The 26,805-nt window shown below is 48.2% G+C and overlaps 1 protein-coding gene across 3 annotated transcripts in view; it reads left to right on the forward strand.

Annotated features, from left to right (window-relative positions):
- Positions 1-14,620: 14,620 nt before the first annotated feature.
- Positions 14,621-26,805, forward strand: part of LOC126569107 (beta-1,3-glucosyltransferase) — a 17,302-nt gene continuing 5,117 nt past the window's right edge. The window contains exons 1-5 of one of the 3 annotated variants that reach the window (XM_050225984.1): positions 14,621-14,713; positions 15,361-15,949; positions 25,173-25,282; positions 26,128-26,352; positions 26,715-26,805. The exon at positions 26,715-26,805 is cut by the window's right edge and continues 266 nt beyond it. In XM_050225984.1, coding sequence (XP_050081941.1) covers positions 15,808-15,949; positions 25,173-25,282; positions 26,128-26,352; positions 26,715-26,805 — 568 coding nt within the window. In that variant the 5' untranslated portion in view covers positions 14,621-14,713; positions 15,361-15,807. Of the gene's footprint in view, positions 14,754-15,175; positions 15,950-25,172; positions 25,283-26,127; positions 26,353-26,714 lie in introns of those variants that run through there. The other 2 variants (XM_050225986.1, XM_050225983.1) reach the window with 2 other exon arrangements.

Here is a 26,805-nt window from a genome sequence, read left to right on the forward strand (position 1 = left end):
CATAATCCTCATTCGCCATACGGGGCCGTGCCGTGGCCGTTGAAATGCGAAAAATATGGTGGTGGCCGCGACCGCGACGGTGATACAATGATAATTGTATGCTGCATTTGGATAAATGATCCATCGCCATTCGCTAGTTTGAATTATTTTAATGATAGGAAACGGTTCTCCACTCTCTCGGCAACGCCCGCCCCCCCCCCCCCCCTCCCTTTGGACCACCCTAATGCAGTGTACACACTCCGAACCAATAAGTACATTCGCCATTGCCGGTGGTGGACAATGTGTGTCGCTCGCGCGTTCCGTTTGGTGCGGAAATTAATAAACGACGAATTGAATATTGAATTCTTCGCGAATAACAACATTCATCATTTGCAAACAGGGGGGAAAGGGGGGACAATCGAAAGCGGAAAGCATTACCCCACTCCACACAGAAAGCACGCTGAAGCGTGTCGCTCGATTGGCCGTTTTTTTTTGTTGCAATAAAAATTTTGCATTTTTATATTCGCTCGCTCAATTAGGCACCAACGGTGCGGTAGAGCTGGTAGCCAGTGTGTGGTCCGGTACGGTTGCAAATTTGTATCTAATTTTGTGCAAAAAAAAACAATGGTGACCCTCGGCACCGTGCGGCCATTTGCTGTCGCTTGTCGGTGTCGCCTAAATTTCCCGGCATGCCGACATTCCACGTTTATTTTTTGTTTCCCTTCAAATTATTTAATTTAAATTCTCTTCCCTTTTTGCCCTGCCTGTGTGTGCGTATGCAAAATGGGTGCGTTTGGGGTTGATTTATGCTGTACGCAAAATATTGCACGCTCTCGCGAACCAGAACGAGCGACGGAGCGACGATTTGTGATTTACAGCTATTCCAGTGAACCCTGGAGCGCGCTCTTGTATCAGCACAAATGGTTTCAAATGCCCCTTAGGACCTTTACGATGAACTGGTTCCATCCACATTTAGTTTTTGCCCCATTCCAAATAGACATTCCATTTCCATTCGCCGTTAATGATCACTCCGCGCTCACTGTCATGTGGTTCTCCATTTCGAGCTCCAAGCGCGCGCAATCTGCATTGTATGGTAATAGACAGGCGTCGTCAAATTGTTTCGTGCGGCGAACATGGATACCATTTGGATTTTGAATTACGGTTGCATTGCGCAGATAAAAATGCAATGTTCGTCGTGACAAAGGGGCATGGTGACAGCCGGGGGGCCATCACATAATGACCACCATCGATTGCGTGGCTAATGATAGTGCAGCAGCAGCAACAGTTTGTCGATAGTCGATTGAATTGCTCTTCCCCGTTCCAAGACTAGACACGACGACGATTAGCCAGGGGAATGTGCATAGCTCATAGACAACAATGCGTCTTCAGAACAAACGTACCTCGACGTCTTCAGACGTCTGTGAGGTTCGGAACTGAATTGGCTCCTTGGATTTGCTTTCTAGGTTCTTGGTAGCTTCGCAAGCACCGTTGCTAGGTTACGTTACTTCTGTCATTTCGTCTATGGCAAGAATTTAATCGTCTAGATCGTTTTCAAGTCTAGACCATAGCATATGATGCACGGGAACTGAAATTCATCCACGAGTGATGCAAAAACCCCGCTCTAGGAAGCGGAAACACCTTAAATTCAATCATAAATCAGTAATCTTACCCTTTTTAAAATTAATGATGCCAGCAAATAAGCCAACCAACGGTTCTCAGAATTCATAATTCGCGGGACATTCAACGCCATGATACAACGTTGCATATGCGTTCCGTTTATCTTGAAACGATCCACACTCTATGAGGCATTTCTAGGAAAAACCCATCCCTCTTTCGCCATATATCCGGCAGCGTGAGAGCGACGGTGTGCAATTGCAGCACCGCACCCTTTGCCCAGTTCGGCCGGAAACGGACGATTTTCTTAAGGACCCGGCCCGTCCGGTAACCATTTCCATAAGGAGTTACGCACCATTGTACCGATGGCTTTCCGCGTCCCTTACGATACGATAACGATGTATGTTTCGCGGAAAACCCAACAAAAAATGCGAATAAAAAACCCTTTTGCATCCCAACCAACCGTCCGTCCATTTTATAACGAATCTCCGATCGGAGAACATCCTGGTGTGGATCTAGGGGAAGAGAAGAAGAGATAGAGAGAGAAAAAGGGAAAACGAAAAAAATCCCCAGGAATACAACAAAAAGCTTCTTATTTTCCTATCTACGCGCACGGTTCGCGGCGGGGATGCTGAATAAATGATTGCAAGGAGCGTGTTTTAATTACTTTCACTTCACCCCAGAAAGGATTCCGCTACAGCGAGCGGTCGAAATCGGTTATCCTGTCCGGAGGGGGGGGGATCCAAACAGATCCGATTCCCCCGCTGTGTATACGCATCATCAGGCCATGTATAGGCCATCAGGAATGAGATGTACAGCAGCACGGGTGCCGGTGGTGGTGCGTATATTAATTTTTGTGACCCGCGCAATATCCGCTTTTAATGCCCCATGGGTGTACACTCAAATCCTCGCTCCACTGCGGCGGCTCTATTGTTCCTTCGCTTTCTCGCTTTCTGTCTCTCTCTCTCTCCTTGTTGGTCTGTTAGCCAGCCGAAGGTTCGTTCGGGTTCGATTTTAATATTTCAAATTTCCCTTTTATCCAATCGGCCGTTTGGGAGCGTGAGCGCGCGCGAAAAAAAGGATCAAAAATTGGCAAACGACTCAACTGCAGTGAAAAGGAAAAACTCACCAACAAGAAAAAAACGGGGGAAAATTGGGTAAAAAGGGCACTACACCCTCCCTCCCCGCTGGTCACACACCGCACAAACATAAATGAACAAGAGAAATTAGCATAATTTTGCATATTTCGCCTCGTCTCGCCTCACGCAACGTTCCCTGTGCGCCCTTTTTGCGTGACATCATCTGGGGAATGGGATGGGTGGGTGAGGTACGGGGCAAAAGGATTACGCGCCGTGACAGCGGTTGGCAGACGAGGAATCCCATCTCTAACGCCGGCTGGTGGGTCGATCGAATCGACCGCGGCTCTCATCTTTCGTTCGGGGCCATCGGGCGCACAAAACGATTCCAACGCCGGAAGCGACAGCAACCGATTTTTGACATGATTTCTCACGTTCCCGAGCCATCGCGATTCGAATTCATCTCCTGCCAAAGTGTCCCCTGATGCATGGAGCGCATATGTTGCAGCATCAGCCGCACCGCGGTGCATCGAGCATAATTTTTGTGCAAAATTTACATTCGAACGCAATTCGGCGGCGGGAAGTGTGTCCCTGATGCTGGTTCTGATCACCCCTTTGCCTTTGCCAATCCGCTGGTACACCGTTGGTTGTATGCAAATGAGCATCTATTTACCAATCCTGCCATCGATTCATCGTGCACGATTCATTAACCGTTGTGCCAGAACGGCAGCACCAGCAGCATCAGCATCGCAACACAGGAACATATTTCCCCCGAATCCGTCAACCGTTAATAGGATTTGTGCATGAAGTATTGGTTTTACATATTTGGAGACATTATCGGTTGGGTCGGGCGCCGTTAGCGTCACCGTTTTACAAATGTTTTTCTTTCCTTCGCGGTACAGCGTGGTGCCAAAGAGGGGTGCTGCTCCTAGGATGGGTTGTGAATTGGGTTTGAAACGAAATATTCGCGGATTCGCGTACTGTTGCTCGGTGTCTTTTTTTGCATCCGCAATACGCAAGGGAAGCAGCGCATGGCGATGGCAGCTGGGCCTCTGGTCTCGCCTGGGCTTTAAGTTACAGCGCAGCGCAGCGAGCGCAGAATATTAACGGCCACATTAGCCCAGGGCCCGAGAGAAGGTCCACGGGCCTGCTGTTCAATAGCAGAACGAGGTTTCGCGAATATAGTTTTTTTTTTGTTTTGTTGTTGCGGGGAGTTCACAAAATGGGGGAATATTGTTGGCCATCATCATGTTTCGGATGCTGGAGGAAGAGCGTTTTGAATAGCTCGCCAAGGAGTCTGTGTCGTTTGTGATTCTTATCGAAGCCCGGGGTAGAGTTTTCGGAGGGTATGGTTCATGTTCTTTGTTCTTTTTTCAAGAATTTGGCGCAAATTGTCCACCCGTTGGGTGATGGAGAGCTAGGAGTGGATTGATTTATGAAAATATAAATCATCGATGAGTTCTTGTACCTAAGCATAACTTGCACCAAACCATGTCTTTCAAGATGATCAAACTAGATGATATCAATTATAAGAAATCTCAGGGCAAAAGGACATGCGGACTATTACTTAATTGACTAGGTAAATCATCTGGAAGTCAGCCATTTTGAGTCTGTTTCCAACTGCACAGACTCTTGTTGGCGTGTTTAGAATGATTTGCGCTCAAAAACTATCCAATGACAGCCACAATCCCTATATGATCTTCTCACGATTCAATGCCAAAAATCTCATTCGCGAAATTCATGAACCTACTTTTGCCAAACAATGTACAGTCTAAATTATCAATGTCAAGGAGTTCCCAGCTTTCAACTTCAATCTTGCAGCCCTCTATGAAATGGGCAGTATTCTGCGGTCGTAGTAAGGAGGGATACAACTTCAGTTCCTTCGAGCATGAAAAGTGAAGTGTACATCGACGTCCTTGACAACCAATTCAATCCTTAGCTGATGGTTGGCTACCATAAGCAGCTGATATGTCATCAATACAATAGCTACCCCAGCGGTTGGCCTCAATGCCAAGAGAATGGCCCGAGGAGAAGAAATTCGAGGTCAGACAAACGCGCTTGTTCGGCATCTAGTTTTGGCTTTGGGGAACTTGACTCCTAGGAAAAACAAATTATATTGGAGAGTTTGCCTTTACTTATGCTAGTTCTTTTCTTTTTAAAGTAATAAAACGATCGTCATGTAACTTAAGAGACTCACGTTACAGGATTTTTTTTAACTAACCGTAGGTTACGCTAAATCCAATCCCTTGGTCGCACCTAAATCCTTATCTCAAAGTTCATTTTCGCTTCATTTAATCCTTCATTTAACCGTGCTACTACACCTCCTATTTACATCCCCCGCTAACTTGATCATCTCAAGTGAGTTTTCCACAACAAACAATCGCCAAACACCACTCCAGAACGCGAGAACTCGAAGCGCAAAGCAACAAAGATGCAGCCGGTCGACGGCGCTCTGTCTGTGCTAGTCAAAAGTCAACATTGCACCTTGGCACCGGTACTTAATGACTTTTCGGTTCTCCGCCGCCGGCAAGTTCATTCCACCGTTCGAAACCACTTGATCCTTGGCAATCCACCAGCGCGCGCTCGTGCTCTCACTCCACTCGTCTAACCTTTGGCGGTGAAATGGCGGCCACGGTGACTTCGGTTCGCTTGGAGTTTCGCACCAAACTTTATCCCCTGCTCTGCACCCTAATGAAGGCTCTTTAAGTAAATTATTTCAAAACCAATCCTGTAAACTTTCGCGCATTCATTGCACCGCCGCCGGAGGATAACTTCTCTCTTAGAGCGAGAGAGAGAGAGAGAGAGAGAGAGAGAGAGAGAGAGAGAAAGACGACGAAGAGAAGCTGCTTGGCCTGAGAAGCTGGGAAAGTTTTGCACACCGCGTGGCCCGAACTTTGCTCTTTTCGTCCTCCACGACGCTGTCCTCGGGCTTGTATGCATGTCGGTGTGTCCTCCTGTGCTGTCGATCAATCCGGCAATAAAGTCCGTAACGCCCTGGGCCCCCCCCCGACTCGTTCGTGTCCGTTAAGCCAGCCGACACGACGGCGATCATCTTGAGCGGATCACTTCTAGTCGGAAGAAGTCGAAACTACACTCCAGCCCACCCACCCTACCCTGCCTGGCACGTGGCCAGCATTCGAAGCATGGCTCCTGGCTCCAGGCCAAGTCCTTTCGCCATCGCTCTGCGCTCTGCTTCTATGCTCCACCGCCATTTGTCGATAATTTATTCACCAGCTTGTGATTGTTACGAAACTCGCCACCAACACCACCCACCACCACCACCCACTTCCACCTGCCATGGAAGGAGGTTTTGCATAACTTTTTCCAGTTAATTATTTACCGATTTACCGGGTTCAACCACGGCGAACGTGCAGCGTTCTGGCGTGCTCATTTATCGTTATCGTCGGTTTGTTGCTCTGCCACTTATCAACGGCGTGTAAAACAATAAATCACGACAATGAGGGGCAGATGCTGTCTGAGGCAGGCAGGCAAAGTTGTCAAGCGATGAAGACGTTAAGTGGATTTGTTTGGAACGTCAGCGTCAGGATCGTTACCGTTTAAGTGGAATCGCATCAGCAGAGCAGCTTTCCGTGCGCGGTAGCTGAACTATCTGAAGAAGAGACAGAGAGCAAACCGGAGAGTGAGTGCTAGCATATTTTAATGGGAATAAATATTTGCATTCTTTATACTGCATTGGCGTAGTGAAGCTCTTGAATCCTGGCCAGCATCCTTCGCCTTCTTGAGTTCGGTTAAAATTGATTTCTTTTCGCGCGTTTATGTAGCTTACATGAAATCGCGATGTTGCAACTCATGATTAACCTTCAGCGATGCCTGCTTGCTGAGTCAGCGGACCGATTTTTCTATAAAACCCCCATTAATCCAATCATGAACCTGGCTCTATTCCGCCAGCAAAATCAGCGGAACGTGTAGCTCCTCGTGTAGCTACCACTTAGCACCTTCCATTAGCGTTGGGACCACAAGAGCACCAGCACCCTTTGCTCGCTCGCACTGCTAGCAGGATACAAAGAAAAACGGGGTAACGTCTAACAAAAAAAAAAAGAAAACTTTCTCAAAACTTACACGCGAATCCGGCGTTGGCGTCAAAAGAATCCGACTTTCTTACAACATCATCGCGCATTTTATCCCTCGCGCCCCAAACTCGCGCCGTCTTTCGGTGAAGAATGAAATCCTTTCACCGCGCAGCTCAAGGGTCCGCGAGCGTAACGTGACGAGGGCCTTTGGAACATTCATCCATCCTTGCATCCTCGTGCTATGTTGATTTATGTTCCCGCGCTGTAACTGTCCATTATTTCACCTTTTGCGTTACGTTCCAATGATGGTGATGTTTGGCGAAAAATCCACCAAAAAAGCAGTGCCAAGGCGTAGCGTTTGGCGTAACTTTTCCACCTATTGATAAGTTGGAACGCCACGCCTGGCGGCGGAGCTGCTGCACACATAATGGAAATGGAGCTTCTTTCTTCTTTTCTGCCATTCTTTTCAAGGTTGAAGCGCGAAAGGCTTGACTTTCAATGTAAACACTCAAACTCAAACATGGAAATCACAATGCTCGCACTCTCTTTCGAGCAGGTAATCGAGCATTGTGATGAATTGTGGTTTGGGGGAAAAAATGGAAAAAGGTGTCTTTCTTTATTGCAGGAACATTGGGGAAGTTCTGAAGGTTACGCACACTCTAAGTTTTTTTTATCGGATCCAGACAAAGGGTTGGAGAATCACATAAGACTTTCATATCACATGTAATCTAAATGTTAAAGAAGTATTTTTAATAAAAATACTAGTAAATGGTAAGTTAAATCGATTGGTTTTCAAAGGTTCTATGAAACTATTTTTGTATAAGTTTAAGAACTATTCATTTTTCGAACTAGTCTATTCCTGTTTCATCAAACCATTGAAAATAAAATAAGAAACCGATTCTTTAATCACATCCCGGTTGTTAACTGTTGAAAAATGACCCAATAATTATGCTACAAACCCACCGAAGCATAAACACCAACAACCAAATTAATCCTTTGACATTTGACAGACGGAAACCTGGCAGGCCATCGCTTTCACGCGCTTACTTTTCAAAGCAGTGCTGCGAACCAGGTGAGCGGACGCCCGGAAATCACGCCCAAACAATTGCCAATTGCGATGCAGAACAGGCTACAGAAAGTTCTGTTCTGCTTCCGGGGGCCACCAAGGACGATGTACATCCTTCCGCCGATCCAGGAGTGCAGCTGGTGTGCAAGTATTTACCCGTTACCACGCCGGAAAGCTCCAGCACCTGCACCTACAACACCAACTCGAAACAGGGTCAGCGTAGCGATGAATGAAACAACCGAAATGCTGCCAAACGATATCGCCAGTCGTATGGGAACTCCATTTCGTGTTCACGGTACCATTTATTAATGCAGTAGAGCCGGTTGGGCATCGGAGTGGTCACCGAGAGGAAGGAAAGGAAGGGGTTTGTGGGTTGTTAGTGGCTTTCTCGTTTCATTAAAACTTTAACCAACCTGCTCGTCCGCTTTGAACCCCCTCCCAAACCACAACCGAAACCTGCCAATCTCGGCCGCGTGAATCAAATACAACAATTCACACCACCACAAACAAACCATTATCCCTCTCTGCCGAGGTCCTGGCTGACTCGCTACAGAGGCCTTAGCAAAAGTGGGGAGAGGCATGAAAACAAAAAAGTACTCCCCACCATTCATACCACTCTTGTTTTATGCTCGCACTGGAACAATGGAAATGGCGATCCTACGCAGGATGCCGATGGTGTGATAGAACCACGAGTAGCAGAACATGGGTGAGTGTATGGGAATTGTTTCAATGATTTAAATTTGATTTGCATTTATTATGCCGCAGCAACGGTGCAGCAGTTAAGGTACGGGCGTACGGTAAAGGATAGCTTTTCCCTCCGTGTCCGATGTAGCTTTTTATTGCCTTGTCAAGTGCATCGAGTGACTGCAACGGCGGCAACTGGAAGTCAATGTTTGGTGTGCGCTGGAGCGGTTAGACTGTGGTGATCAACGAGTTGAGATTGAGTTCTGGATCGAGGCAACGAGGAAGCGGCATTGGAACTGCAATGGCCTCACATAAAGAGTGGCATTGATGGCCACGAATGTATGTTGTTTAACCATTTATGAGCCCCTTAATCGAGTTGTTTTCAAATGCAAAATGATGGATGATGTTTGGTGCCGATTGAACGAACTGGTGTCCTTAAAGACTGAATTCTCTTATCCAGGAAGCAAAAGCATGTCGTTTTGGATCATATTTCGCTATTCTAACTACCTCAACAGCTCCTTCTACACAACTTTAGATGTTTTCGATTAAAACTAAAAAATAACAAACCAAATACCAGCGCTCGACAGGACGTGAAAATGCATTTTAAGCGTCTCCGCTCTAGCCACGGACGAGCGCTTCACAGAAACACACCCGGATCGAAGGCTTCAAACTCGGGCCTCAACGGTAAAGCACGATATTTGCATTCCAGTGTTCCCCGCTGCTGCTTAACCCCTATATCCATTCCTGTACGGTGCGCTCTATCCCCAACGCCTAGAGTGCACCCGGAAAGTAGGGAAATTCCCCCAAGAAACCTGCTCGACGACTCCTTCACCTTCCTGTGGCGGTTCCCTGGCGACGCTAACACGCCAAAAAGGAGGTTGGGGGTGAATTATTCTTTCATGTTTCAAACACGATCGACACGGCACGGCGAGGGCAACCGCGCAGTACATAGTTGGCGATGCAGAAATCAAAGAAAGGTATTCGTCGCCTCCTGAGCGCGCACACCTTAGCCTACTGCACCAGTGATGGCGTTTGATGCTGCTGCTGCACTTGCACTTGCACTTCGAATTCAGAATTGAAAAATCGAGTTCAGACAGCCGCTGCAGTTTCGTCCCTTCTCCCGTGCTAGCCGCATGATGAATCATTGAAAAATGCAAATATACCAGCATATCTCTCTCGGTCTCATTTATTATGAGAAAGGTTTCGCGTGAAAAATGGTGCGGTTTCACTGGCCTGAGACTTTCGTCGTTTCCGATGTTCGTCCTTTAGCGGGTGGTGGTTTATAATGTACCACTGCAGGACTTCAGGCATCATTTGTTCCCATTTAATCGGAAACACTTCAGTAAACAGTGTTCCCGGCGTCGCCGCCCCTCTCATCCCGCGAGATGGAGGTTGACACGCCGGCGCGCGATTTGTGGCAAATTGGAAAGCTGATTGATTTTTCACAACACTTTGAACCCACTTTTGGTGCGTCCTTCTCCACCTCCACGCGTATTTTTTTTTTGTTTTTGTTTCAACATCCACAAGACGCTCGCGAACGCGGATTCCCCGGTGGACTCCATCCGCCAGTGGATGGAGCGATTGATGGATAACGCTTTTCCCAACGCAACCCAAACACAAGAAGACGAAACGGGCGGGGAAAAAAGGTGAAAATGGAACCGCTGTAAGTGGCCGATGTGGAGCCCCCAGGGCGCACAGTTGAAGCCGGCCGTGGGGTTCGCGCTTCGCTTCGCTCAATTTCCATGCCAAGTTTTGGCGCAAATCTAATATTAAACGAAGGTAAATTGGAAAAATCCACCGATTCAATGGTATACCCTCGTACTACACCTCGGTACGACATCAAGCTCGAGCACAGCTCGAGTGGGAGGCAACCGAGAAGACAAATGGCAGGAGGAGGACCGAGCAGCAATCGCGATGATGGAGATGGTGAATGTTTTCCACCAGCGGAACCAACACCGACAGTCAGCCAACCAAAGCAAAGCCAAGCCAATGCGCTTTTCATCGCCATTTTGATTTGATTTTCTTCAGCAAACGAGGACAGGCGGTTCGTCGTCGTCCCGTCTCGTCCGTAAGGAAGTACCGGGCAGCTTTCAAACACTTCGATTTGTTCGAACCAGAGATTCCAGGGAGTCACCGTGCCAGGCGAGGCGCCCTTCGCGCGCTCGTCGTCGTCCTCTCATTGGATGAATACCTTTTTAGCGACGGTCGTCGCATTGATTGCAGATATATTAATTGAATTTTCATGATAGTGCACTCCCTGCTTTGCATTGACGGGTTCGATTATACATTTCATTCGCTTCATTCGTCACTTCCGCCTGTCTGTTCACGCTCGAACGTTTGGATTTCCATGGTGGCGAGGATGGCAAATGACTTTTGCTTTTCTGTGAAATGGGCTCCAATGGGTTTGGTCCTTTTCGCTGGCCAGTACCGGCCAGCAAGCACCACGGATGGCCACTTTGTGCGCTCTCTACGGTTGCTCTCTTTCCGTTCATTTGGTTTTATTCCCATTTCCGCTATTCCGTTGAGTCGTTTCTATGGATTCTTGGCGATTGAAAGGAGCGCACCTCTCGGATTCGCATTGGACCGAATGAAATCATTTAGAAGAATGCTCCAGTCAGGATGCTATCGAGCGCTAGAAATGGATTCCATGAGTTTAGCTTCACCTGGCCATTTGTTGTTTGATGGAACAACCAATAAAAATCTCGGCCATTTCGAGAAAAAATGAGTTTCTACAAACTCCACGACAGGCTCTAAACTAAACGGTTATACTAATCGTAAAACACTGATCGCAGTATCGTAAATGTCGTGCTCATCATAGTCAGCAGTGGATACTGAAGGCTTTTCGTCTCCACGTGCCGTAGCGGTTGCTAGGGTGCTTTGCCTCGATTAGATTCCTTACCACAAAGTACACCAGACTTTACCTGAGTTGATACCTGAGCGCCAGCCACAAATCGCTACGTGACTCTGTGGCCAATCAAACAGGATGTGCCATCGCTATTGAAATGCCACCCTCTCCTCCCCATGCTACCCCTAAAACACACCACCAACAAAACGGTGCGAACGTCCTGGAAAGCTTTTCCACGTTTTCATTCGTTCCTCATTCATGACTTTCTCGGTCGGTCCCTGGAGACCGGGATCAAAGTCGGGCCCCATCTTCAGCAAGCTACACCTTGCGACCTTTTTCCACCGCGAAAAGGAATGGCTTTTGGGGTGGTGGAAAGCAACATTAAGTGAATGAATTATTTATGCATCATTATGTTAACCGTAAATCCGAGGGAACGAGAGAGGGAGAGAGAGTGATGGAGGTCGCGCTATCGTCAATCCTGGCTGCCGTCGGTCGGCGCGACGTTACGATAATTTGGTTTTCCATTTCGAAAGCCGATTAATTTAAATTTGATCTCGACGATCTCGGTTTCCCGCTTATCGGTCGTTCAACGGTCAAAATGGTGATCCACAGAGGGTCCATTGTTCCCCCTCTTCAAATGACTTTTGGGAGTGAAAAATTAATTCGACAACGACGACGGCTGGAGAAGCTGCTCCCCGCCACCAGAACATCGATCTATAGAGATTGGATTCAATTTTAAAATAGGCGTCCATATCCTTCCTTACGCCTCCATCTAGACATTTTGCTTGCGCTTTGAACTGACGGTACTTTAAGAAATCAATTAATCATTCCGATTGCTGTTTGCTTTTTGCTCTAGCTGCTGGCTGGAAAACACAGTTTCCCTAGCCTCGTGCGAGCCGCGCGAACGTTTCAATACCTGGCAAGTACAGTTCTGTTCCACCACCGTAATGCTCAAATCATGTTGCGTCCATGCGATATTTGAAGAGCAAATAACACAAACTCTCGGAGCTTCAGTCTATCGGCACGCACACACAACAGTCTGTCAATTGTGATGAGCCGCATTTGAAACACAGTGTTTGCCAGCCTTAGAACAACCAGCGTGTAGATCGAGAAGGGATCCAGCATCAATCTTATTTAATGTAGCTTTTCATCTCGAGCATAAGTTTTGCTTTGTGGCAAAACCACTCACTCAACAAAACCACTCGCTGACTTCCATTTGGAATTGGCTTGTCTAAGCAGCAGCAGCAAATCCGGTGCCGTGCCTGTGGATGTGCTCTGGATGTGTCATTTTTCACCACGGGTCCTCCGACCTCAGGCGGAAGCGAAACAAATGCATATGCGACCGCAGTACCACAACTCATCTCCGGGAAAGTACTCTGGAACGAGGAGGTTTGTGGGGGGCAAAAAGTAAATAAATCTCCCTCTAAATACCCAGCCAATACCCGCGAGCACACGATGTCCTGGGATACCTTTAAAGGACAATCGAGGAGATAGACCTTGTAGGGCAAGTGATGGCGGTGGCCACAACTCTCAAGTTTTCCCACAAGTACTAGGAAATGAAGGAAAAAAAAACAGAAGAAGGAAAGCAAAACCCCCCGTTTACCCGTGTCCTTCTACCGGAAGAAGCGTGCTGTGGTGAAGCGGAAATGGAACAGAATAAACTCTTTCACTGTCATTATTGGAATTGAATGTTGGATGATGTGTTCCTGCAATGCCGCAGGGCATGTCGCACAGAGTGGGTTCCGCAAACACCACCGGGACAACAGGAAGTAGCAAATGTATAGGACGCCACGGGTGTACTACCTCAGGTGACACATAGACTCATACAAACATGGTGTGCGAACCGTCAACCCAAACGGTTTGAGGTTATGCCATCGTCGCCATGTAACCCGCCCCGTGCCTCCAGCGTCGAGGCGCACGTGGTGCGCAATGGCGCCGAAGACACATTTCATGCTCCGTGGAGGATGGCGGTTTTGTGGGTGTGGGTGATGGGCAACACACACCCACACACACACTTCAACGCCACACACAATAATCACGACAACGAGAGGGACCCAAAAACCCCTTCCCGGTTCACCGCGAAACCTTTCGCGAGTGGCATGGTAAATGGTAGAAAGGATTTCTGCGGACTGCATAATTTATGGTACTTTGATACCTCCGGGCGTTTGAGGGGGAGCGGGCGGTATCGCGTTTTCGGAGCAGCAGTTATTTAAAGTAGGTTAAGACACTCGAGAATCAGCTGGTCCCTTTTTTGGGATTTTTGCTGCTTTTTTTTACGTGTTCCTACCGCGAACGCTTGGAGAACTTTAGGGAAAGTATGTCGCGGAATACGAGGTCCCCAACCAACCGGTGCTAGATAGTTTGATAAGTGCTAAGTAAAATGGCAGATAGTTGTAAATTAGGACCCCAAGTTCACTCGCTTGGAGCCAAGCCTGAAAGTTGCGGATGAAAAAGGCCAGCAGGCGGTTGTTTAGTCTTCCAGTACCACCGAAACGGCCACAGATAATGGCCGTACAGAGGTACACGACCCAAATGGAGCGTTACCTATTATCCCAGCAACAGCAGCAGCAGATGGGCAAAGGTTAATGGTAATCGGCTTCGGCTCGGTTACAGCCCTCCAGTCAGGATACAACGTTCTATACCTCGCAAGATGCACAGAGAATGACACGAACCGAAGCAAAGACCAACCAAGCAGTAGCAACGAGCACCTAATGTCAGGTGTAATGAGGTGTTAATGGGTAACGACGACGTAACGGAACGTGTATCGGTTCCGTAAATGCCGGTGTAATACACACTAATACCGGATGCCGATAAGACAGAGAACGAGAAAGAGAGAGACTGTATGTGCCTGTAATGGACCGTGATGCTGCGGTAATGGACCCCACGGAGAAAGGGATGTTTTTCGCCCCGATAGCAACACACCGATTGGGTTATGGTGATTATCCAACCTTTTTTCCGCCTTCCACCCAAAATTAAAATACATTTTCTAAAGTTTTTTTCCGCCGGTTGTTTCCTTTTTGGGCCGGCATTGCCCCCCAACAGCGAAACCAACATCATTCCCTCATGAACAGGTTCACTGATTCGTGCTGCTCCACGTGGGACGGCCACGAAACCGAACCCGCTACGACAGTTTGTTGTGATTCATCCCGTAAGCGACGAGCGGCAATCTGGAATGAACGGCCATGCGCACGACGTCCCACATTGCAATGAATCGCGCGTGGTTTGTTTACATTTCGAGCGCCACAGCCGTCGCCGCCGCGGATCATCATCATCGTCGTCGTAGTATCCCTCCTCGCGGCGTACTCGTGCGTTTAGTAGTCGGTCGAGAGCAGCACGCCAAGCTGGACGCGTGCCCTGCAGAGCCGCAAGTTACGGGACATCGGTGGCAACTTTGGTGGCTTGTGACGAACTCGCGGTGGTGCGTGTCAACTGACAATGACTGCGAGTCGCTTCCAGAGGTTTTAAATCCACTTCCAGTGACGCATTAATCGTATTTTAGTGTTCGTGTAGATGTGTGTGCAGTGCAGTAATTCGCTCCGGCAAAATTATCGCGTCCATAATTCCGCAACAAGAAAAAAACGGTGGCGATAAGACCGCCGATGTTTCGGTGGCTTTCGACCCAAGAAATGCGCCAAATGCTACTATATCAGCTACGCTACTGATAGCGTGGTACGTTTCTTCGTGTGCGTCGCTTTCGTTTGATGTGCTGGAATCTGGGGCACCATCGAACCATTGAACCCATTTTTGCACTAATTTCACTCATCTCCAGTCTCCGATCTGTGGTGCCTAGCGCGAGTGCAATGTTTGGCAATTAGCTGCAACATAAATTATTCACTTGGTTGATGCTGCTCCTGGTGCATATATTGCAATCAGCAACGATTGATGTTTTCCGATTGCCAAAGTGGTCGCTACACCTTTTGCAACCCCGGTCCGGTGTGCTAGTGTGTGTTTGTTTAACACCAGGAATGCAAAGGGACCCAAAAACACATCGCATATCTCTGGGGAGTTGCATGAGCGGTTAGGCGAGCGGCCCGTTATCTCGTTATCTTTCCAACAAACTACCAGAACCATCATCACCTTCAACGTGTACGCAGTGTATTTGCAGTGAAAGAAGCATAACAGAAACCCAAATTAATACCGGCGATTGTGAGTGAAATGTTGTTTATTTATTTACTCCATTTTAAAAAGTGAAACCGAACCGCTGAAGCTGGCGGAAGTGTCAGAAAGCGACGGCGGGAAATACAATCCAAAGAAAGAACGGTAAATGGCTGCCAATGTGGTTGTATGCACCGCCACGCACCGGGAGGGAATAAAGATCAATTGTGCAAGGCAAACCGCGTGAACGGAGTGGTCCACGTGAGCCAACGGTGACATAAAGCACATCACCACCAAACACACACACCGAACAAACAAACGCAATCGCGAATCAAAGCCGGGACCGCCAGTCCGGTGGCCGCGGAATCCGGAATCCGGTCGCATGGAAAATGAATTGAAGCCGTAATCGAATCAATTATGTATAAAGTTGCATTGCCACTTCCACCGTCACCGGCGACGCTGCTGTCGCTAGTGCTTCCGGTGATGGTGGCGCTGGTGCTGCTGATGCCACCCTTCCTCTACGCTGCTACTGCTGCCGCTGCCGCTGCATCGTCCCTTGGTAAGTGTTACACCCCGTGTTTTTTCCCGGTCATCCGCGCGGAGAGCGTGTTCCACATGCGTTGTAAACATACGCACATCGCTAGTGTTTGTCCTGATCGGTTTGTGAAAAGAAAATAATTAATTCCACATCCAGCCAGCCCTGAGCCAGGTCGCCGGTGTCCTGGTGTAAATGTTATTTATGTGAGTTTCATAGTCGATGTTCGGTGGAGTACCACACTGGTTCCCGAGCATAGTAGGCACCTCGCAACTCACATGATAGTCCCCGCAAGCACGCAAGATGGTGACTACTGCACTTCATACTTGATGCACAAGCATACCGATATTTGAGGTCGAAGATCAAACTCGAAACTTCAAACGAGCTCTCTCTCGTTCGCCTCGAACACGAATCTTCAATTTGAGTAATAGCTTCCGGCAGGGATCGGACTACAATGTGTACCGCCGCCAAAGGGTACTTAAATCGTTGCCTCATGTGCTTTTGCTGGCTATTCTTAGCCTCCCACCAGCCATTCCGGTTCATTCTAGCTCGATCGATAAGTTTCCCCCCCGTCCCAAGGGTTGGTTGCTTAATTGGTACCGACCCGGTGTGTACGCTCCTCGCTGTAACTCGGTTCGTTGTCGGTGTTGTGAGGCAAAAAGTAAACTTTCTAGCCAACTCCCAACTGAGCACATCATTAACTAGCTCCAGCGAGCGAACGAAAGAGTTCCTGGCAGCTGAAGGGAGTTACAAGCAAGGAGAAAATTGTAAAATGCCATCCGGATCCCGAACCAAACCGGTCCTGACGAGCGCGACAGCCGACGTGCCACCAATTGATACCATAATCCCGGAACGGTAGGAGGAGGAGTTAGTGTGCAAAACATTGTTAAGGTCTCAAACCACACAGACACACATAAAACACATTACACCGTAGGTCGGGAACACGCGAGCAATGCGCTACGAGCCAAAAGCGTGCAGGGCCACGGGAATGCAAATGTCATGTATACGGATGGGCCGACCCCAAACACACAGACGAGTTGTGTACTACTCGCAAGCCTAAAGTGTTGTTTCACCGTGGGAATTGGGTGCCTAGTGTTACTGCACCCAACCAGGACTCCTCTTTGGATACCGGAACACCGTAACAAACCTGATTCATCGTATGGCCCGGCGTCGGTCGGTTGGTGGGCGCCCCCCCCCCCCCCCCCCCCCATCATCGGTTAGCATCGGTGTGCGCGGCGCGCGCCGCGTTTCGGCTAATTATACTTTTTAGTTTTAATTACATGTTTTATTGCAGTCATAATTAGTCTCATAAAACTCGGTCAGCGGTTTCCGTGCGCTCCGACATGCCTTGGCATCCGAGTGTATGCTCCCTTGTGGGGTGAAAGAATGTTGGGTGTGTTCTGATTTTGTGTCGCATTTTGTGTTTGATTGCAACGCAACGCTGGCACTAGGCTTTCATTCAGTGGCACCGAGGCGAAATGGGGATCGGCAGCTACCTCATGCACACATGCACATACACAATGCTCCCAGCGGGCTTCATGGAAAATAACTTTTGAAAAGTGCACGAACCGAGCTCGAGCTGTTCACTGTTCGAGTCTCTCCGGTTGCAGATCGTTGTTTGGTTTGATAGTTTGCGGCGGGGGAGCGGAGAAAAGCCTTGCAACACCACAACACCTTGCTCATTTTCCGGAAAATGCTCGTTACGAGCTACGAGCTACTAGGCGGCTCCATCGCGTCCATCGCAAACACACGCAAAAGGTGCGATGCGTGTTGTCGTTGGCACCAGAAGCCTTGGTAACGCCACAAAAGGGGGACGGGGAGGGCAACTGTCCCTCCCCCTGAAAGGTGGTCTCTAGTAAATTTTCATCGTTGACAATTTATTTCAGTGCCCAACTCAACCGACCCACCCCTATGGGACCGAAAACGGTCGGCTGCGGGTGGGTCGGTGGTCATAAATTTCCACTTCAATTAGCCCCGGCCAGGGCACACACAGGTAGCCCGCGGTCCTCGGCTCGGCCACCCAATGGCCGGTGGGGGTGGCATTTTACAATTGTCGGTACGATACCCACCGGAACGGAAACCACCCCGTGTTTTGGTGGGACTGTGGGTGTTGTTGTTGTTGGTGGAAGTTACTTTTTCCTTTTTGTTGTTTTCCATTTTTCACTTCCCGTTTCCACGTGACTTTCGCGTGCCCGCCTTTTAGCTCGCTGACGGAGCATTTTCACGCTTTTCTTTCCTTTTTTTTTGTTCCGCCCTTTCCTTTTTCCTGCTGGGGTTGGGAGGGTATTTTAAGTGGTGCCTGACTAATATACACGCGGTACCGCACGCCACCAACAAGACCGACGGCGACGTCAATGAGCTTTTTATGCTTCATTTGCGTGGTCGGGAATTTCAATCAACCAGCGGTGGTACCAAGCGGGGTATGTGCGCTCCAAGCTCTCCGATTATGCAAATATAATCTTCAAGAGTTGCTCGATTTCTCAAATGAGATAAGCAGCAATGCATGCATGCGGGTGAGCCATAAGATAGAGCGGGAAACAAATTGAAACTAATCCGCTAACATGTGGTGGACAAGTTCGAATTGTGCATCTCAATAAATCAGGATCAGGACGTCAATAAGGGGTAGATGGCGAATTATAAAACTGAAAACTCGTTGGTGCGGCATCTTTAGACAGGTCGAGAGCTATTTGTTTAGCAGTAACCCCTTTCGAAACCAAGCAACGGTTATTTAGTAAAGAGGTTAGCAAACATGCTAACATCGAAACACCTTTTTTGTCCATGCTTTTTCCCATGCACTAATTAATTTGTAATTGGGTTCTCCAAAGTTTGTAGCATTGTATTTCTCATGTTAAACATTACCAAACGATTAAATTTCCTAAATAATTTCTCGATCATCGTTCGGAGCCTCCATATTTAGTAAAATTCATATTGCATGATAATTTCTATTTTGATCACGGTATCACAGCTTTAAATATGATATTTTGTGTAATATTGAACGACTTTTTCATGCGAAAGAGCTTCGTGGTACTATTGCCTCTAATATCACTTTTTCCAAAAAGATTTGCATGAAAATATAGCGAATGCATTCTACAAAAACAAACTAGGATACATCAAGATCCGCAGTAAGACGATTTGAGTTTTAAAACACAGGTAAACTCTCCTGGTGTAATTAAAAAAAAAGTATGAGAAGCTTTATTTTCCCGCTTACTTCACGTTGACATTGACGTCAGTAATGGAGTTGCTTCGTGGAATTTCAAAAACAAATAAGAAGTCAACCACTCAACTCATTTCCTTACATTCAATTAACGAAGAATAATAACCAATTTACGTTGTATCAATTGCAAATTACCATTCCATTCCAGTACCAATGCTTTTAGTAAGCGTCATACAAATTCCCTCACCTCTTTAACAGCAACTGCTCTGGTCTCACAACAAACCATGCCTTCGCCCCTTCCTGTACGTACTTTCCTCCCGTATTATGTACAGCTCACTGAGGGCGGGTAGGTCGTCTAACGTAACATACAGTCCCGGTTCGTGGGGCATGGTTTACGGTTATGCCGCCTGCCTGCCTGCATGCTAGCAGCCTGCATTTATCGCTGCAGCAAGTGCACTTGCACGACTTCCTGGCCAACCACAACACTCTTCTTATTCCCAGTGCAGTGCCTCATACGAGAGGCCTCATTCACACATGCAAGGGTGTATGTGTTCGCTTTGCTATGCTTAAGCGTTAAATGTTAATTTTGAAAATGAATTTATGATCCTTACGCCTTCCTGCTGGCGCTGGCCTCTTTTTTCCCCATACCTCTGGCCCTCCCTAGTAGTGAAGGATCTCTCGTTCTCGCGACACAACCACCCTGCCCCCCTTCCGTTTGACGGAAATTATTATTTTCGTTATTCTAATTATGGTGTTTTACAAAACGGGGAAAGCAGTGGAAACGATAAATTTCTCCCCCGACTTCCCCGCGAGAGCATCACAGCCCCCCCGGAAAAGGGAAAAGTGTGAACAACCTCTGATTATGGTGCACCGGCGGCTTGACTTTAATTTTAATTAAATAACGAAACACTGAAACCGAGCCAAAATCGAATCCGAGTTTTGAAAAGGGGCACTCACAGGCACAGTTTGTTGAGTTTGTGCCTGGAATCTGTGAACTTTCGATGCTAGAGATAGTTTCAACGTTACAAACTTTACCGGCAAGCCAGCAAGCCTTTATCAAAATTACCTTTCCAGCAACGTTCGTCTGCACCCTAGCACCCTATGTGCACAAACCAGCTACCAGCGATCCATCTCGGTACAACCCGGAGTGTATCCCCGGCTACGAAAAAGGGTAAACAGTTTGAGCGCCTGACGCTGACATCAGCACGGTGCATCTCTCGGTTCTGCCATGGAGTTTGATGAATGATAATGGCGCCCTGTCCAGCACCTCGCTTCGGACTTAGCCAAAAGCCAGCAAAATGCATCCCTTCCTGTGCTGCTTTCGATGGAAGCAAAGTCAGCCAGGATTCGCCTCACTGGGCCTGTTTGACTTCCGGTGCGGCCAAACTCTCTAGTCGTCGGCAGACGTTGCAGATTGGCTCGGCGATGTATGTATCTAACACATACTGGGAGGAAGAAACGCATGAACGTTCTCGTGCTGAACCTTGGTATGATGGTAAGAGGAGCGCAGGTACCATGCAGATCGGGGACTCGTGAATTGACGGAGCTTGTTGCATAGAGTGCGCGCGCGAAGCTGCGAGACTGATAACGGGTGTTAATGAGGTTGATGATTGCGGCGTGGCTGGTGTACTGGGCTGGGAGATTAGACCGTAGAACCGCTCCTGTAGTACGCTCGCTAGCGCTCTGGCCACTGCTGTGCGCAGTCTTATCAGTGTGACAGTGTTGTTGTAGCAAAACGTATCGTCGAATCCTTACCCGGTATGTGATCTTTGTGCATTGTTAATTCAGCTAAAACCAACGAAACAGAACGGGCATTTGCTATTGTCTAAATGGGCATATGGTCGCAGATTTGCTGCTACCAACTCTATTTCTATCGAAGAAAGACCATTCCTAGTGCTGCCACATCGCCAAAAGACACCGCTAATCACCTTCTTTCTCCATCGTTGGCAGGAAGTTGGTAAATTGCAATAATTCAACGTTGCAATGAAAATTGATATCCATGGGGCGCACCACGGCGGCGACCTCAAAGCGCGGCGACGCGCTCGGTAGACGGTAACGATCCGTGGCACCCGGTGATACCAGGCCAGGCGTGATTATCGAAACTATCGGTTATCCTTTGCTCGCATACACACCCTCACACATACCCATCCTGTTGCTATCATGATCCAAGCGAAGGATCCGCAGCCATGAGCCCAAACGAGCGGCATCGCATGAGCACAAGAAGAGGCATTCGTTTCGTTTGCTTCTTCCGTCGTGACTTCCATCTTCCTGGGCCAGCATCAGAGACCGCAAACGGCTCTGGGCAAGTCAGCATGTGGTCCCGGGCGTCCTGGTCGTCGTCGTGGCATTATCCTTTGTGCCTGACGGTGACACGGGGCATTAGCCGATGGTTGTGTTCTAGCTTTCCATGTAACGTACGTCGTCTTTGGACGATAGAAGCGACAACCGTTTATCTGTTTTCATACCAGATGATGTAGGAGAGCGAGCCAATGGAAGGAAGGATGGGAAACTTTGTTGATTTCTGTTGTTTGAAAAATTATGCCAAGGAGTTTACTAATAAATAGTTGTTATCAGTTTTGCTTCAACAATGAAAAAGCGACAATTGTTTTAATTTTTTGTGTTGCTTTTCTCAAGTTAAGTCAATAAATAAATACAATGAATGAAAGTTTCCGATATTCAGAACCACAAACTATTACTTCAGTTATTCAGAAGCTACTATTGTAGTACCGTTAGCTAGCAGAACTGTTTGGTTGCTTTACAGCTTACACGCTTCGATTAAATACCCCTCCAGTGGAATAGATTTACATGAAGAGAGTGCCACCATCGCCAGCCGTGATCATCATTAAAAAGAAAAAAACAACCAAATCGTTTTAGCTTCTTCCTTTTAACCATCCCCGCGATTACATGCCCCCCCCCCCCCCCCCGGTCCCTTCGCTTTTTCGCCCTTCGGAAAATGAAAAATCAGAATCAGAACCCGTCGCCCACGCTCCACGGGCCTTGGGGGTTCTGGCGGCGACATTTCGATTCCCGCCTCGACATCCGACCTCGCGATGATCCTCGACTCCCTCTCCTTACCAATGATGATGAGCCGTGCCCGGCAGCCTTTAGTTTCGGGGTCTTTTTTCGTGGGGCCAAGTGGCCCCCCCCCCCCCCCTATTTGGCCCCGTGTAGAGTTCACTTTAATGAACTTTAGACCACCCAACTGGCTGGCTGGCAGGAAAACCAGCTACCAGTCAGCAAAATCGCACATCCAGAGTGTACAGAGAGGTCCCATTGGCTGGCGAATCCTCGCTACTGGCCTCCGTTTGCTCACCGTGGCCCGGTCAAATCATGTTCGCTTCGGAGAGCCTTCGGGGGCTGGCAATGGGCTCCGTTGTGCGTTGTCATGAGCGTCACGCACCAACGAGCTATCCATTTGACCCCCAAACCGTGCACCAGCTGGTGCTGCGAGCGTACAAACTTCACCGTGATATGATAATTTCCAACTCCACTCCAAAAGGGCTTCGGGCACAACATGACCGAAACCGAATCGAGGTTGCCCTTGGAGTGCTTCTCTCGCACTGCACGCGTCCCTCGGTCCGATCGAAAGTATAATTTTATCGATATTAATTTGCACTAATTTCCACCGTTCCACCAGTTGGAGTGCCATCCGCCAATCATCCTTGGGCTCACGGAATGTCCTTGTCCTATAGAGAGAGAGAGAGAGAGAGAGAGAGAGAGAGAGTGTGTGTGTTTTTGGGATATCTTGCGGAAGGAACTGGGGAACGAACCGTATGTTGAGCAGCAGCGAATGACTGCATAAATGATGTTTGACTATCGATACCGTAGTACCACGCGACGTTCTCGGTGGTGTCGACGACTGGTTCCGTACCAGTCCGATGACAGATTACGATGTCGGCTTTGTCGAACAATAGACAATGGAGTGGAAATCGGCTGCATCCTTTGCACAAGGATGTTTCCCCCGGGAGGGCATTTTGACAGTGACGCAATGGCGAACGTTCAACAATGACACCCTTTGATCGCAGGAATTGATTTGAAAGCCTGGTTGTCAGTGTGGTTATCGGTGGACAGTGGATGGAATATAAGGACCATCACGTGAGATAAATCTATGGAATTGTTTGTACAATGCTGTTCATAATTTGTTCAGGTCCAGCAATGTCTTGATTAGCATTCAGGCAGCAGATGTCAAATTAGTTAACATATTCCACTTGCCCGGTTGTCAGAACCACTTACAAAAGTCCCATAAATACAGTTGAAGGACAGAAGTGCTAGTGCAAAAGTTGGTAAACATTCTTGGCATGTATGGCATGGATGTAAATGAAGTCCCCACGGATAACGAGAAAGACCTTCAAACCCAATTTTCGAAACCCACATACACATATCGCAGCTGCACAGCTCTCGCTCCCCTGCGCTTTCTCCCCACCGTAACCGTAACTAGTCGACCACAATTAGTCCTGGCGTGTTAGTGCAGCGGCCTCGGCCGGCACCTGCACTTTCGGCAAACATTTGCCGACTTAAATTGGCCTCTCCCGCCACCCACTGTTCACTAATAGTTTCGGGCCAGCAGTTTTAATCGTAACTTTAGCACCAGCTCCCCTTCACCGGCTTCTGCTGCTGCTTCTCACTGCAACAGCGCGCGCACACACATGTGCAACGCGCGTCACCGTCATGCCGAATCCATTCTAGCGTGCATCCTACGTAACCAGGAACTCGTGCTTAGGAACTCGTAGCGCTCGGTGCCATAAGAAGCCCACGGTATTATTGCACTTTTATCGAATTTTCCGGGCGAAGCCCTTCTTCCCGGTGGGCGAACTTTTCACATTTTAACTTCCAGTGCGCGGTGTGGCCAGTGGCAGCTGGCAGTGGAAAAGAAAACTTTAAACTGCGACCACCACGGCAAGGCACAAAGATTTACCGGTTGGCTCAGCAGTAGCAGCAGCAGCAGCAGCACCGAGGGTACACCAGATTTGTGCCAGCCTTGTTTGCAGATCAGATGTGTACCAGGGCGAGCTTGGAGCCACAGCTGTTAATGCGATGGCGTGTGGCATCTTCAATGGTGTGTGTGTGTCTGTTGGAGCATTGCAAAGGATTTGTCTGGGTGTGAATGTCGCTTCTCTGCCTGTAATCTCTTCATCAACCCTTAAGAGGCTCCTTAGAGGCGCTCGACGGAGTGAGAAACGCCACCGAGCTCAGCAAAAGGAAGCAGAAAGAGGGAAGGAAAAAGGAAAGGGTTGCAATGCAAATAGCACCGCAACGAAGAACATGGTTTAAGCCAAACGCTTGCCATACAACGCGGACTGATGCGAGCGGGACCGCAAAGCACGGCGACACAGCACCGTTTAGGTTGCAAATGAGGGCCACGGCACGGTCCATCCAGCTTCTTTCCACTTAATGAAGGTACATCGTTAGTTAGCTACCAGGATACCGGCTCTTTTTTTTTAGTACTCTCGGTGTGAGGTTACTGGACACGGCCACGCACATCCACACATCTCTTTGATGACCCTCGGGTGCGGTCGGTGGTTTCTCCTATTTTATCCTCCACGAAGAGAGCGGTTTTGGGGCAGCTTCGGTAAACCAAACGTTGCCAAACAAAGTATCTGCAGAACATTCTGGTTTAGTTGGTTCTATTTCTTTTATCTATTTACTCGGAACAGAGAATGTTTGCTCTTGTTGATTATACAAAGAGATCTTGTCTCAAGAATGTCGAGTAAAAATAGATATATTCAATAAGATATTAAATGATGCAGTAAAATGTATTGAAACCATTTCACTTATGGAGAATGATGCTTTCTAGTGGCAAAAATAGCTTAAACATTATCCCTCACATGCTACCAAACAGAACTCGTAACTGTTGGACTGTATCGTAGAATCCATTCCACCATTTGCGTAGCTCGCACTCCCTTTGTCAAGTTTAGTAGACCGCTTCTCACCAGCACTTACTCCGAACACCCCTTTCCCAGCGTTCTCCCAGAAAGTTCTCTCTATATCCCGGCCGTACAATCGAAGCCGCGGGCTTCTGCGCCAAGTAAGCTTCAGTACAATTCCGTAGCTAACCGCCACCTATCGCTTCTCTCGCTCGCATATTATTTACAGCTGCCCATGAGTTATCGTTCCTGGTGTTAAGCCAACCGGCCAAGTTCAATGCAGCCCGTGCACGGTCCCTGCGGTACAGCATCGTCGAGCAGCTTAAAGAGTTGACCCAGGTATGTAAGTCAGCGCAGCGAGCGAGCACACGATTAACATGCAACGCAGCCGGAGCCTGCGGTTTCGGGAATTTTAAAGCACCATCGCCAATCGATGCAGTGGAATTCGGAATACTTGGGAATCATTCCACAGTTCTATTTCATCACGATTCTCTTCTGTTCCCGTGAACAGCTGATGATGCAACATCGATTTGTCCTCAGTTTTTATTTTCTTCAATACAAATTCAATTCGATTTTAATGAAGCAGCAGCATATTATTGGTTGCCACGTTATGGTGCTTTCAAAATTGATGAAACCGATCACCGAAACCAAACATCAGCGAAACCGCCACCGGCAATGGCGCTATGTATTTAGCGCGGCACCGTAATGGGAATGGTAATTTCTGTAAACAGCCGCCGCAATCGAAAGCGTTGCGATGCGCCGGTGGCCAGGGAGTACAAATTGAACAATTAGGCACCACACTGGGGCTGTACAGTATCCATTAGTAACTGATGCCCCTGGATGATGGTCCAGGGAATATAGGGGGAAGGTCAAACCGCAAAAATCAATTGATACCAACGGCCAACGGAAGCGCACCGGGATGGAACGCGTTCTAGAAATGCACATTATAGCGATATGTGTGCCACTAATTGTATCCAAATACCCTTTTATCGTTGGCATTATGTAACCGATATCCTGGCTATCCAGCGTCCATCAGATGGCCAAGATCGTGCATAGCAAGTGTTAAAAAAAGCAATGCCAATTCAATGGTTGCATCACATTTGTAGGATTGCAGGAAAATGTTTAAATCGCACGTCGCCTCCTCTTCTCACCACACCAATAAATGTGTCTTTACCCTCCCGTAGCCGGATACCGGTGGACCCAACGAACCGGACAATGTGTTCCTCTCGCACGAGCTCTTCCCCGACGACGATGGTGCGTGGGCCATTACGCCCGTTCTGCGGCACGTCCGGACCTCGCTGCTGAAGGCAACGCACCGGACCGCCCGCTGGCTGATCATCTGCGAGGAGCAAAGCCACGTCAACGTGAGTCTATTAGCGCACCACTTGGCGAAGGAAGACTACAGGGAGGTAAGTCATTCCTCATTTGAAAGAGTTTGAATTGATATGTTGCTGGATCTAGAGAAGAATGTCCTTTTGGAAGCTCATCCTTGGAATACAATAACATATCAATCCAGAAAGTGAACAATTCGGCTTTCAGACGATGCCTAGGCACGACCCGGGCTCCGTTTACATCAGCTATCCGCTGCAGGAATCCGACAGATCACGTCCTAATCATCAGTCGCTAGGCTTCCATCTTCTACACGCTGCGTTTCACCGACGCTCTACTATAGCAGCTCTTTCACTCTCTTTCTCTCTCCCTCTCTCTCTCTCTCTCTCTTCCCTCCCAACCACCCACCGACCGACGGATCATCAAACCGGAACATCCGCAGAAGCTGTTCCTCGGTTACCCACTGCATGACCGGGAGGCGACCATAATTCATCATTTCGCGTTTTTCAAAAACCCATCCAGCTTCCTGTACC

The sequence above is a fragment of the Anopheles aquasalis genome, chromosome 2 (assembly GCF_943734665.1).
Source record: "Anopheles aquasalis chromosome 2, idAnoAquaMG_Q_19, whole genome shotgun sequence".
Lineage (NCBI taxonomy): Eukaryota > Metazoa > Arthropoda > Insecta > Diptera > Culicidae > Anopheles > Anopheles aquasalis.